A 14,540-nucleotide genomic window follows, 5' to 3' on the forward strand; every position below is an offset into this window, starting at 1 on the left:
TGTCCATCACGACCCTCATTGCTGCAGTCACACTGAATCTGATCATGGATGCGAAACGGACATCAAGGCTGTCCTTGTCTGAGTGCACAGAGAGGATGAGGAAGACCATGATAATGCCCCTGAACCACACAATCTTGAACAAGAGCAGGAGAACGCATGTGGGACAATCTGGCTGCTGCTGTGTCTGCTCCAAACATTAATGTGCCTGCTCTCCATGAGCACGACTACCTGTAAAACATTTAAATAGAGTAAAACGCTTTACATCTCACGTTGTCAGCATTTCATTTTTAGCCAAATGTAATTTTATATGTTTACAATTACATGCTAATTTTTTATATAGCTTCATTACTTTTGTGGTGTAGTGAACTGGTAAGAAGAAGGTTGCTGGTTCAATCTCCGCAGTCGTCACCACGCTGCACAAAATGCTTTTGTTACTTAGGTTTTTCGTCTTGTTTCCAGCCAAAATATCGAAAAATTCTTAAATCAAGAAGGATTTTCTAGACAAGTAAAAGTTATTGTCTTGTTTTCAGCAAAAACATCAAAATTAAGCGTGTTTTTGCTCGAAACAAGCAAAATAATCTGCCAATAATTATTTTTCTTACCCCATTGGCAGATTATTTTGTGTATGCACAATACACAAGCAATCATTTTAACAGCACAATGTCATTTGATTTCTGTATTAGAAGTAACGAAATGATCTTAATTTATATTTTTGTTTCAGGTTTTACTTTTTTTCACACAAATGCCGCCGTCACCTGCTCAACCACAAAAGCTCTGCATCAAATGTACAGCAATCAAGAGTCAAAAAAGTGCTGTAAGAAGATCTAGATTTCTGGTCAGCTCTTCCTCTCTCTGATTGGCTACATTGAATCCATTCGTATGAATGTTTTGCCAAGATTACTCTATTTGTTCCAGATGTTACCAAAATCTACATTTGATTCGCTGAATAAAATAATTTCTAAATTCATAAGGCAAGAAAAAATGACCAAGAATTAGGCTTAAAATAATACAATCATCCAAGACAAATGGTGGACTGGGACTTCCAAATTTTTTTCCAATGTACCATTAAAAAACTGCCAGTATGGCAGAATGGACTAAAGTAACGTTAAAAATTTGGAGAACTATACAAACATCATTTGGCACGTCAAAGAAAATTTCATCTACCGCCAGTATTGGTTATCTTAATGATTTTACACCATCTCATACAGATCCAGGTTTCAAAAAGTGGTCTCGGTATGGACTCAGCTATCTGCATCAAATGTTTCATTAAATCATTTGAACAAATAAGAAATGAATTTATGTTTCCAAGGTCTGAATTTTTTCAAAAAGTGTGGGAGCTGTACGAAATTGAATAAATCACATATGCATTGCGACTTCAAAAAACATTTTTTCTAAAGAGGTGGGCCCTTGTTATGCCTTTAATATTTCAATAATGAGCTATATAGTTACAAGCACAGTCATCCCTCTTCTCTATCCACCTTATTTATTTTACCCCTTTTTATTTATTTATTATAATTTTTTTTCTTTTCTTTATGTTCATCCTTGGTCTTACTAGGTGTTCTTGGATGTTTTCATTTCATGCATAACATGAATGAAAGGGGTGATTTCGGATACAGCATGTGATTTTAGCCAAAAAGACCTTTATTTTAGTCTGGTGGTGTGACGTCATAAGGCTGCGCCGCGCTCGCGCCTGTGATTCGGCTGAAGAAAGGTGAGTGTTTTAATCATTTAGTATTTAAATCAATACTACTCGTTTAGAGAAACGTATATACAACTTTGAAGTAAATTATTATCGAATGTACAATTTTAATGCTTAAACTAAAGCGCTCCCGCACATAAGTATCAGCAAAGGTGCGTCTCATTTCGCTCCCTATTTCGTGAATCAGTTTATCATGAACATTAATTCAGTCACTGGTAATTAGTGAAGGAGAAACGGAGCTTTTTAAAATTCCGAGTCAACTGAATCAATTGCTTCTCAAAATGATTCACTGTTTTGAATCACTCGAATCTGCTGCTCAAAACAGTGTAAATACAACAACGACAGCTTTTACAAACCAACTGAAAATGTTTTCATGAAAAAGGAATCTATTAAAAATAATTTAGAACTCAGAAAATACCAAATCTTAATACAAATGTGAAACTTGTATATAATTTGTGTTCTGAGTGCTATTTGGTGTTGTTTTTGTCTTATATAAGATCAGGTAATTTAAGTCCATTAACTCTCTCTCTCTGATTGACTCCCTCACCAGTGTGCTGACTACTGAACTAGGGAGCTGATTGAGACCCATACAGAGACTCAGTTTGGGTATATTTTTCTTAAACGGGACAAAAGTGTCAAAACACACAGAAAAACTCCTGCTCAAGCAACTGAGGTCCACGTGACACACTGTTATAAAGATGGCGTTTATTGAAGAGGAGAGTGAAGACATGAAGATTGAAGAAACATTCAGAGTTAAAGAAGAAGATGCTGAGGAACAAACAGGTTGGTTTCCATTCTCAATTTTTATTTTAATTTTTTTGGTTTTCATCCTTTCATTCTGAACTCAATCATTTGATCCTTATTTAAAATGTCCAGCTCTACAGAAATGAATGATATTGTTGAAGAAACTAATGACTGTTGTAATTTAAGTGGTTTAATTTGTCATGGAGCGGGTTGCCTTCACATGACCACACAAACACTAATGCTGCCTTCGAGTGCAGCTGAGAAGACCCTGCTTCCACATTAGGATGCATTCATTATTAACTATATGTCATGTATTAAATTAGGAAATAAAACAGAAGTAGCCTAAAGTACATTATTGTCTGTAACATTAAACTCCAAATTAACTTTGAATTGAAAACACTGAAAACCATTATTATTTTACGAAACAGTAACAGTATCAAATAAGTATATGGAGTCTACAGTAAAAACAATTCAGATAGTCAAAACAGTTAGTTTACAAGAAATTATCATAATACACTTTAAAACACACCTGAATATAAAGAGTAAATATTAATTGATGTAAGTCAGCGGGATCTTCTTCATGTTAAGACACAACAGAAATATGAGGAACAAGCTCTTCGATGCATTATCAAAATAACTTTTCTGTAGGCCGCACACACATTACACCTATAATGTCTGTTGTCGTAAGCTGCGTTTCAGTTGATGGGCAGTAAGGGAGTGTGTTAGTGTGTGTCAGCACCAGTCGTGTCTCTACGGTCACATCCAGGGCTTGATCAGGCCTCCTCTGGGCAGCAGACAGGGGCTTTTTTTGTCCTGACGAATACCTTGGTCCAAAGCGGGCCATCTGGGTCTTGAGGAGTTTTCATGAACAAAGTTAATCTGAAACTGAATTAAAACTACTGCTCATTTCTATGTTTTCCCATTTAAGACATTTAAAACAATTTTCCATCTCAAAACTTGCTCTCAGACAGAAGTGAGTGTCTGAAATAACTTCCAGTTGTGATCTGATGGCGATTCTGATCACTATGAGGCAGAAATACATTTATATGCAATGCTAAAGACTACTTATGCAAATCATTTCAATTATAAATACACATATGATTGTGAAAGTACCCGGACCTCCCATAAGCATTAAGGGACCCCCCATAACACCCAAAAATAAAACTATAATACTTGAAACATTGAACTAGTGAAAATTAAAATTAAATAAAAAGATTCAATGGCTGTATTAAATTTAGATCTGCTCATGTTACATCGTATTTTATTTTTAAGCGTTTGTACAGCGTTGCTCATTATAACCAATCACATACGATTCTGTTGAGCTTAGGAATGCAGTGGCCAAACAGAGGTGGTCAGATTAGTCATCGCTGAATTTTGTTCAGACTGAAACTTGCGAATTATAAGCAATAAAAGTGCAGACGTACGTACGATAAAAGTAAGAATGCTCCCAAAATTCAAGATGGGGCAGAAAATATGTATATTTATATAATTTCATCTAGTTAATCAATATCACACGAAGAGTGCCATTCTCCACCCCCCATTCTCCATGAAATTAAATGTTTAATTTCACATTTAAAGTATATATTTTAAAATAATTTTAAATATCAGTATTCAATGTTTTAGGATTAAAATATTAAAACATTTATGCATTTGTAACTGCAGGTTAAATGCATTCATGTCTTGCATTAAACAGTGTGTAAATGCATCTGAATGCCACTTCAGATGCAGCTTCTGTGTTCCCTCTGCATTGCAAAGATGAATTTTGTTGATAATGATTTTAATAATAATGATATTCTAGGGGAAAAAAGACTTTATAATGGTAAAAATTCCCATAAAGGTTTAAACTTGTTTTTAAAATATAAATTTCTATCACTGCTGTGAAATGACCACGCAGAATATGAAGAATATCAAAAACTTTAGGAGTCAGCTGCCCACTGCAGTCCTGCAGCGCAACACACTCAGTAAAATGTCGTCTGTTATCGATAAAATCCCAGAAACTATCTATATGTACCCAAAAGATATAATTTTTGTCTATATTGCACACCCCTAAGATAGATATTTAATTCTTCTTTGCTGATTGTTTGCACATAATTCACTGATCATCGTAAAATACGCTTTTATCTTAGAATTAGGTTTTCTCAATGATAAAAAGGAGAAAACCTATTTATACTAGGTTTTTTTGGGGGGTCTGGTTAGGGGGACCACCCAAGAGCTTTGACACAATTCGAACACAGTTTACTACTGGGAAATTCTGAAATAATTCAGAAGATCAGAGTTTCTCCATCAAAAATATAACCTATATCAGAAATACAAGTAGCTTTAGCACTCTCTCCAGTCCCTAACCATTTATTTTGTATATTTTCAGTCAGAGAAACAGAGGGAGCTACCATATATTATGATCTAAATATGAACATCAGTCCGGTATAAAGAGATGGGATTTATTGATAGAGAAAAAAAAATGTAACCAAATAAATACACTGTTGTGATAGCCTATATGTTTTTTTTCTGATCAAGCTGTTGTATTTACCATGTTGACTATGGTAATGGCTAGTGTGCATATCTTTTGCATCTCATATAAATATTTAAGTCTGGTATGGTGATCATAATCACCATAAAGTTATTTCAAACACTCGCTGCTGTCTCAAAGTGAGTTTTGAGCTAAAATCTTCGTAGAAGTCTTTAATGCTGATGTTAGCTGGTAACTAAGGAAAAATAAATAAATAAATTAAAAATAAAATTCCGTTAACACGGCGTCATCTCAAGAAATATATGCACACACACGAAACCACTGAAACCGACTCGAAACGATGTAGTTTACATGCCAGACCAGTATGTGGCGCTGTAATTCTGCCACAGAGACGCACTAAAAACAAAGACAACTTGGAGCGTGCGCATAAAACTTCTGCGCTGTATACAAACCCAGATTGCTGCTTTACAAAGATTTTTCTTGTTGAACATTTTAGGGCTGGTTCAAACTTTAGTTCTTGGCCCTGTGTTGCTGCCTGCAGCTTCATTTCTTCATGTTCATGAATGGGGCAATTTCAAATGGTAGCATTTGTTTGGAAAAAATAAATTCTTAAAATCTTAAAGCTAATATAAAACCTAACAGTCTGTGTAGTGATTATAATGTAGTTTAGTGATAAAATTGAGCTGATGTGAAGCAATAAGCATTTTAGCTGCTGCATTTTTGAACCAACTACAGCTTTTTATCGACCCTGCAACATTTTTATGGTGGAAGAAGACTCTTATATCAGTTAATTATTTCTTCCATTAAATGATTAATCAAATTTAAGTAAGGAATAATTGATGATGGGCTGCTGAATTATTAGAAAATAATGCACTTTGCGTTGTGGCTGTTACACCTTCGGTGTGCATTATTTTCTAATAATTCAATGGACCAGAGTCAATTATTCTGCTTATACTACAGTTACCACACCTCAAGACATCGATCAGATGATATTTTTCAATATTCATTTGGTCCTCTTGAGTAGGGTTCATTTCCAAGGCATCTCATCCAACACCTCTGTTGCTAATTCCAAAACATAACAACGTTAGCATGTGTATGTTTCTGTGTTGTATGTGTGCGTCTGCAAGGGAGAGAGAGTGGGAGAAATAGTTTTCTGTACATAAAATGTAATTTTGTGGCAAAAACATGGAAATAATCTGTACTTTTAAAAAAAATTCTGTTGTCCTCCAAAAAATATTCGAATTGAAGACTTGCTATGTTGCCTTGTGACTTGTTAAAATATTTTTAACCTATTTTCATATTATTTGTTAAATATTTATTTTCATAGGTCACAAAAGTCAATCGGCAAAACCTCAATCATGAATAAGATCACGTTTAAGCCCAAACACACTGCACTATTTTAGCAATCCTATAAGATCACTACATGTCACACTGTGCGACATGGATCTAATAAACTTGGTTACGATGTGTGTGTAAACTGTACAATGATGACACCTATTGACTCGTACACTACAACGCACATTACTACAGAAGAAAAAATGTCATCAGCATGCGCTAGTGGTAAACAGAGCACGATAAATCACACTTTAGTAGTTATTTTTTTTATGTGTGCTAAAAAGTGGAAGCAGCGAAAGACTGACAACGGCCGTCTTTGAACCTCTCTCACTGTACGACATAAGAGCACCGATTAGGAGCCACAATTGTTTCACTATGTCGATCTTTCGTCTGGGACAGCCAAAAGTCGTGCAGTGTGTTTAGGGCTTTACACCTGGTATTAAGATATATTTTGGTCAACTGGATCACAAGTGGACGGCATTAAATAAAGGTGTGAACAGAGTCTAAAAAGTTCTTGAGCATTCAATCACTTCCAAGGGTAGTTAAAAAAAACATTTGACTGAATTGCTTTCAAAGTGTAGAAATGTTGTCAAATTATCAAACATCCAGAAAAGATAGCTGCTATCTGCCTACTGACCTAATGCAGCACAAACATTTAGGAAAATGCGCTTGCCAGATTTAAAGGGGTCCTATTATGCTCTTTTACAAAGTCTTGATTTTGTTTTGGGGGGTGTACTAGAACATGCTCTCATGCTTGGTTGTTCGAAAAACACAATTTTTCACATAATTTACATTATTACAATACCTTTCTCCCCGGCCTGGAACAAACGGCTAGATTAGTTCCGGGTTTGATAAAGGTCCGCCTTCAGAAAAATGAAATGTGTTGTGATTGGTCAGCTGTCCCAGTGCGTTGTGATTGGCGAACAGCTTAGACGGCATTTCAGTACTACCCCGCCCCTTGCCAAAACAGCAAGTTCGTCAATATTGCCATATCAATTTGAGCCGGATTCAGACCCCGAGAATATTGAACAAGAGGATCATGCAGAACCTTTGCACGCACTGATATTGCAAGACATATTAAAGTGGTAATGTTATTGTTTTTTAGTTTTTTTGGCTAAATCACGTTTTAGATAGGATATCAACAACAGCTTAAATATAAAGCATTTACTATGTACAGATAAGTGCAACGGTAATATGTTTATTGTTCTTTAATTCTAACATTATAACATGAATTGCAGTGAAACCGTTATACAGTTGAATTTATTTATACCATAGTCCCACAGACTGCAAATTAATTCTCTGCCAGCGGGAGGCGCTTGTTGGAGTGGTACAGATCGAGGTTTCCCCGGTAATGCTGTACAGTAGCGCTCGGCTTATCAGGCATTACATGCAAGATGAAATGAAAATGACATCCAAAATTTTCTGAAAACAGTTTCCATCAGAAATACAGTGATATAAAAACACCCGCACCGGGTTTCGATTTTGAAACATGCAGTGCTCAACCAAGTGTTCTCCCCACCCGCCAACCATTCGAATTTCCATAGGCGGGATTTATTTTTGTGATATAACAAATACAGGAAAACAACTTTGTAGTCCAAACGAGCCTTTCGTTGTAGTTCTTGAAAAGGGATTTTTTAAAAACGAAAGATCTCCCTTTGGAGTGGATTTTGAGATTTGCAACTTTGTCAGATGAAGATATAAGTTTAGTTTGAACATGAAAATGTACCAAATACAAATTCCTGACGACTCGTTTAGGCGGTTTTTGATAGACAATAACTTGATTTATCGTGCACTGTCGGCTTCACAACTTTGCAGATAGTTTATGTTCACATACAGCTACATGACACACTGCGTGAAAGGTAATATTTGAAAAAGTGCCCCTATTATGAGTTATGAAAGGTTCATATTTTGGTTTTGGGAGTCCCCAACAACAGGTTGATATGCATTCAAGGTCAAAAAAACACTTTCGTTGTCTTATATGCATTTATTTTTACCTTATTCGCTCAATGATTCATTTTTCCAAACTTCTCCTTTGCGTGATGCTAATCTGTGGTGATTGGTCGATTTTATTTTCATTTCATCATGCCTGTAATGCCTGATAAATCTGCGTTTGTGAGCGCAGTGCTGCTTTGTGTACAGCGGGGAAAGAGCTATTCTTACAGCTCAAAAAGCGGCACCTAGTGGTAAAGAATGAATTTGCATTTTCATTCAGACCAACTGGAAAAGACCAACAAGTGGGTGGGGCAATATGCTAATGTTTCATGTTGACATCAACATGAAATGGCTTGGGATTCATTTTAAAAATAACTTGTATCAATGATTGAGTCGACTCTTTCTTTTAAGAGACAATAACTTTATACATGGTGCACTGTCAGATTTAAAACTTTGCAGGATGTTTTCATTCACTTAGAGCTGTGTTACACACTGCATGAAAGGTAATTTAAAAAAAATCCATAATAGGGGCACTTTAATTGTTTTAAACAACTCAAATCAAAATTACATTTATGCAGTTTTGCGCATCCACTACAAATGTCTAAATTAATATAATTTTTGTTAAACTTCGTATTTCAAATTACTAATGCAATTTCAGTGCTTATCTCCATTAATAAGAGTGCAATATTTAATGTAAATTAGTTTAAAATCATTGTTACTACATTACATTTCTCACTCTAGGAAAAAGAGCTTGTACGCATGGTCTAGATCAGGGGTGTCAAACTCAGTTCCTGGAGGGCCGCAGCCCTGCAGAGTATAGTTCCAACACACAAACCATGTATTTTTTATAAATCCCGATATATGCGTAGAAAATTGTGTATGCATATTTCTATGCTCATTTTGTGCAACATTTATAAATGAGATCCCTGGTGTAAATGGAAATGTGTGTCTCTCATCTACTTCCAGGTGTAGACAGGGCCTTAGTGAATTACGCAGTGAATTAGTTTAATCTATTGAATAAACACACTGTTTTAAACCATTTACTTTAATGTGATTCAAACTTTGTTTTCTCTTTCTACCTTTCTCAGACTTTATTTTCTCCATTGAGGCAGCAGCTTATTTTGTCAGAGACAATGAAGCCCCATTCTCCCCTCTGTCCAATGACTACACACTGACACAGCCAAATCTGTTCACCGTCATTTATCAAGACTTAATAGACGGGTGAAATTGTGACACTGGGGTTAATTTGTATTTCTCTTTTTTTCACCTTAGACCCGATGGCACTGAAAAAGGAAAGTGAAGAACTCAATGAAGTGGAAGAGAAAAATCAGTATGAGATACACCATGATTTCACGATTGGTGAAAAACCCAGACAAACTGAAATTTCCTCTCGGAAAAGAGCTCAGAAGACCAAACCCAACAGTTCTAATCAAACACAAAAACAAAACTTTGAAATCCACAAGAGTGTTCACGCTGGAGAGAAGATATTTGTATGTGATCAGTGTGGAAAGAGTTTCAGATGTAAACAAAAGCTTGATTACCACGTGAGGATTCACTCGAGAGAGAACAGTTTTAGATGTCATCAGTGTGGAAAGAGTTTCTCAGACGCAAAATGCCTTAAAATGCATGCAATAAGTCACTCCGTAGAGAAACCTTTCATGTGCCACCAGTGTGGAAAGACTTTCCATTTCAATAAATACCTTACGGATCACATGAGAGTTCACACAGAAGAGAGACCTTTCACCTGCAAACAGTGTGGAAAGAGCTTCTCACAAGAAGTAAATCTGAACACTCATATGAAAATTCACATTGGAGAGAAGCCATTCACATGTGATCAGTGTGGAAAGAGTTTCATTCGTAAAGGAGACCTTTATGCCCACATGAGAATCCACACTGGAGAGAGTCCTCACAACTGCAAACTGTGTGGGAAGAGCTTCTCATTTAAAGGAAATCTTAACACTCACATGAGAATTCACACAGGAGAGAAGCCCTTTACGTGTGTTCAGTGTGAAAAGAGTTTCAGATGTAAATCAACTCTTAGTAACCACATGAAAATTCACTCTAGAGAGAACACTTTTAAATGTCATCAGTGTGGAAGGAGTTTCACAGACAGAAATCATCTTAAGATTCATGTAACGACTCACACTGAAGAGAAGCCTAACATGTGCCATCACTGTGGAAAGAGTTTCACAAAGCAAGAACACCTTAAGAATCACATGAGAGTTCACACTGGAGAGAAGCCTTTCACCTGCGAACAGTGTGGAAAGAGTTTTGCCGTTAAAGTAAACCTTCAGACTCACATGAGAGTTCACTCTAGAGAGAAGCCATTCACCTGCGAACAGTGTGGAAAGAGTTTCGGGTTTAAAGGAAACTTTAACGGACACATGAGGCTTCATGTGGAAAATGTATTCTGCCATCACACTTAGAGATGCAGCTGCAAAGTCATGTGCTTAGTATTTCTTTGTTTTTTGTGTGAAAGGAGTTTTAAATTACATAAAATGAATAGTGATTGCAAGACCTGAATTGAGTGTGTCAGATAAGGATAAGGAGGACATACAACATATGAAGTGCATGGGGTCCTCCAAGACAGGTTTGAAAACCCCTCAGAGAAAATTAAAAGACTTATTTTGTTTGTTTGTATTGTAGTATCACTATGGCTACTCATTAACTAGTCATCATTGAATTCAAGACTGTATTTTAAGTGCAGGATCAGGTATTGTTTCTGTTGAGAGCTAGTGTGGTGGTGTACATGCTGTATCGTTGATGCTTTTTTCTATTGGATTTCCTGAGTTTACTTTAATAAGCTTCTGCCTTCATCTTCATTGGACTGAAAACATTACGACCATGAAAATAAAGATGGAGATCATCTCCATTAATGTGGAAATGTTGACAGCCGTAGACAGCATCAGTGATTATGGGTTATTATCAGTGTTGGGCAAGCTACATGGAAAATGTAGTGAGCTAAGCTAACAGTTACTCTTCATTAAATGAAGCTTAACTACACTAAAGCTACAGCCCTGGGAAATGTAGCAAGCTAAGCTACAGCAACATGGCAAAAGTAATTTACTACATCTAAGCTATTTTTTTAAATTTTATATTGAACCAACATCATATCAAGTCAATGCTCTCTCAGTGATCAATAAAACTGTCAGTCAAGCAGACAGGCAAACCAATTTGTCAACAAAAAGTATCATGTACAGGGCCGGATTTACCTCATATTGTGACAAAGGCAAAATAAATTGTTGCTGTTGGCCGGAAACCTCCTATTGGTAGTTGGTATTGTGACTTTATTGTAGGCTATACAGATACATTTATACAAAGGGTAACACTTGGCATTAAGGTTCATTAGTTAACTAGTGTAGTTAACATGAACTAAGAATGAACAATACTTCTGCAGCATTTATTAATCTTAATGTTAATTTCAACATTTACTAATGCATTATTAAAATCAAAAGTTGTTTGTTAACATTAGTTAATGCACTGTGAACTAATGTGAACTACCAATGAACGTCTTCATTTTAATTAACTAACATTTACAAAGATGAATAAATACCGAAATGTATTGTTCATTGTTCACTCATGTTAGTTAATACATTAATGAAATCTTATTGTATAGTGTTAACATATAAATGTATAGGCCTATTTGCATCGTTGCATGTGTCATTATATTATTAACATTTTCCCAAAATCAAGTTCAAATACGAAGGTTTTTTTGACCTGTCATTACCGCCACATCAGATACAGTATTGCATCGCATTTACGTTTGCAGGTTATACAATTTTCTGTCGCTATGTGGGCGCTCAGTTTTTTTTTCCTGTTATTTGGCCAAAATATCATATTATAAAAGATTCAGTGCTTCACACAAGCTATTTGGCTGTAACTCGACAACAAACGATAGATTAAGACACTCTTCTCTGCTCCTTAAAAACAAAAAATTAGCTTTTATAGATATAGTGTTTCTTGAGTAAAGAAACGCTACTGACAAACACTGCTGACCATCATGCTTGACAACTCTGCAAGCAGATTTGACACCACAACTCCTAGAACATTCCTTTATGAGACAATGGCCATAATCAACAGCAGACCATTGAGTGTTGAACATCTTCATGATCCTACCGGTCCAGAACCCTTCCAATCACATACTAACCATGAAATCATCAGTCATTTTTCCACCTCCAGGAAAGTTCAGCAACGAAGACCTCTATCTGCGCAAGAGTTGGAGAAGAGTGCAGTTCCTGGCAAATGAATTCTGGCAGAGATGGAAAAGTGAATATCTATTAAATCTCCAACAATGCAAGAAATGGCAAAGAACATCACGAAAATTACAAGTAAATGACATTGTGATACTACACGATGACGGCACTCAAAAAAATGAATGGAAGCTTACCCTAGTGCCGAAGGTATTGTGCAAAAGCTGAAGCTACTAGTCAGTGACACTACGTTTGTTAAAGGAAAGCCACACACTAGATCAGTTTACTTAGAGAGGCCTATCCACAAGGTAGTTACTTTAATCGAGACCAAATAAGTCAGACACATGACACAGTTACACTCATGTACACCTGAAATTTGATTGTTGTTGATTTTACTTAAATATATTTGTTTAAAGGAAAATGAGTGATTCTGGTGGGCGTGTAAGTGCTGTTATGCAGAAGTTCTGTATATTTGTTTCACAATTAAATTACTTTGTAATTAACACCATACTTTCTTGTATTAATTCATTTGAGGTACATTTAAAAAAATGTAAATGAGTTGTAATGTGATGTAAATTCATTTGGTGTACTTTAAAACATAAGGCGCAGAGAGCTGGGGGTGGTTATTCCAGAAGAGGAATGGGAGACAGTCCTGCTCCAAGCTAACAGGCTCTCAGTTTGTAATAGAATTTTACATAGAATACATATAACGCCACACTTAAGACATACATCCAATGCATCTCACTCGCCACTTTGCCCTAAATGTAAGTCTAATATAGGAGATTATATTCATTGCGTATGGAACTGTCACATGATTCAGGCTTACTGGTCCAGCGTTGTGGCTCAATTAAATAACATCTTTGGTTTGGATCTGGAGCTGGATCCTTTGTCACTTCTTCTGGGTTTTCCCTGTAAGCTTATTTCTAATAAATTTGAAAGGCGACTTTTTAGTCTGTTAACTTTTGCTGCCAGAAAGAATCTACTGATGTCTTGGATCAGTCATAGGCCTCCCTCCATCAGAGGCTGGCATTCAGTTATTAGGGAGATTATTCCTCTGGAACTCTTGACCTGTATTATTCATTCTACAACAGATGCTTTTAATCGTATATGGACACCTTACCTTAATTGCATAAATGCTTCTACCTGTGACATTTTGCGGTTTGGTATGACATAGTGTTCCCAGAGGTGTATAGACGATTCATGTACTCCGCCCCAGATTTTATTTTTAATTTTGATCGGTGATACAATGCTCTGTTTGTCATCTTATGTATAATTTTGTTTCTGTATTCTCTTTCGTTGTATATCTGGCAGTGTGTGTTTGTATCTGTGTTGAAAGTTATTAAAAAAAAACAAAAAAAAACATAAGGTGCGAGAATGCGTCACTTTAACGGAAATGGCGTGCTTGTTAGTCGCCCCAATGGACTGATGATGAGCAGATGCATCACAAGGCTCTGAGAGGTTAAAATCAGTGCTTTCGCAAGTCTAAAGGACAGAAAAGAAGATTTTCATAAACTCTTAAGAACTCTTTTCATGACAAGCGGCCAACGAGGTATTTGTTTCACTTGTATGTATTGGACAACTGTGTTTTGAATAATTTCTGATGTGTTTGTACTATGCTCATTTACAAATACAGTTCTCACGGCGTCAAGATGCAAAAGACATAAAGAGGACGACTAAGAATAAAACGCCTGTAAATAAAGAACCAACCTGTGTCTGTTTTCAGCTTTTAAATTTTTTATGTTTTAACCTTTATTTATTAAATATTACAGTCCAAGTGTACATATAAATGCCTGGGCAATTTTGCAAAATGTGTTAAATATTTTATCAACACTTATAGTATAACTGCTGTTTTTTGCTGTAATTGCATGGTTTTGTAAATGAATTATTTTGTAAATAAATTTTCCTCATGCCAGCTTGGTGAAGCTAGTTATTTAATGGACTTTAAAATTGATTTCATAATAATGAGATGTTTATAGATTTGTTAAGTCATGTTATTTATGTATTGTCATTTATATAATTAAAATGAAAGTAAATGTTTTGTCTAAGTAACGTTATCAATTTTAAATGAAATATTAATGAATAGTACAGTAGATATAGCAATGAAACTGGTCTAAGTCTGGCGTGCTGCGCATCGGTCCGAGTCCGGCTTGGATCTGGGAGTGTCGGTAAGTTA

The 14,540-nt window shown here is 35.8% G+C and overlaps 1 protein-coding gene across 2 annotated transcripts; it reads left to right on the forward strand.

Annotated features, from left to right (window-relative positions):
- The first annotated feature begins 768 nt into the window (after positions 1 to 768).
- On the forward strand, positions 769 to 14,157 carry LOC131539392 (gastrula zinc finger protein XlCGF57.1-like). Of its 2 annotated transcripts, none has more exons than XM_058773963.1 (3): positions 769 to 1,711; positions 2,250 to 2,482; positions 9,450 to 14,157. In XM_058773963.1, the coding sequence occupies exons 2-3, from the start codon at positions 2,398 to 2,400 to the stop codon at positions 10,601 to 10,603; spliced, it is 1,239 nt and encodes a 412-aa protein (XP_058629946.1). In that variant the 5' UTR covers positions 769 to 1,711; positions 2,250 to 2,397; the 3' UTR covers positions 10,604 to 14,157. The 2 variants fall into 2 exon arrangements, with proteins under 2 accessions (XP_058629946.1, XP_058629947.1); XM_058773964.1 differs by lacking the exon at positions 769 to 1,711 and adding an exon at positions 1,753 to 1,851.
- Positions 14,158 to 14,540: the final 383 nt, after the last annotated feature.

Source organism: Onychostoma macrolepis, chromosome 04 (genome assembly GCF_012432095.1).
Source record: "Onychostoma macrolepis isolate SWU-2019 chromosome 04, ASM1243209v1, whole genome shotgun sequence".
Lineage (NCBI taxonomy): Eukaryota > Metazoa > Chordata > Actinopteri > Cypriniformes > Cyprinidae > Onychostoma > Onychostoma macrolepis.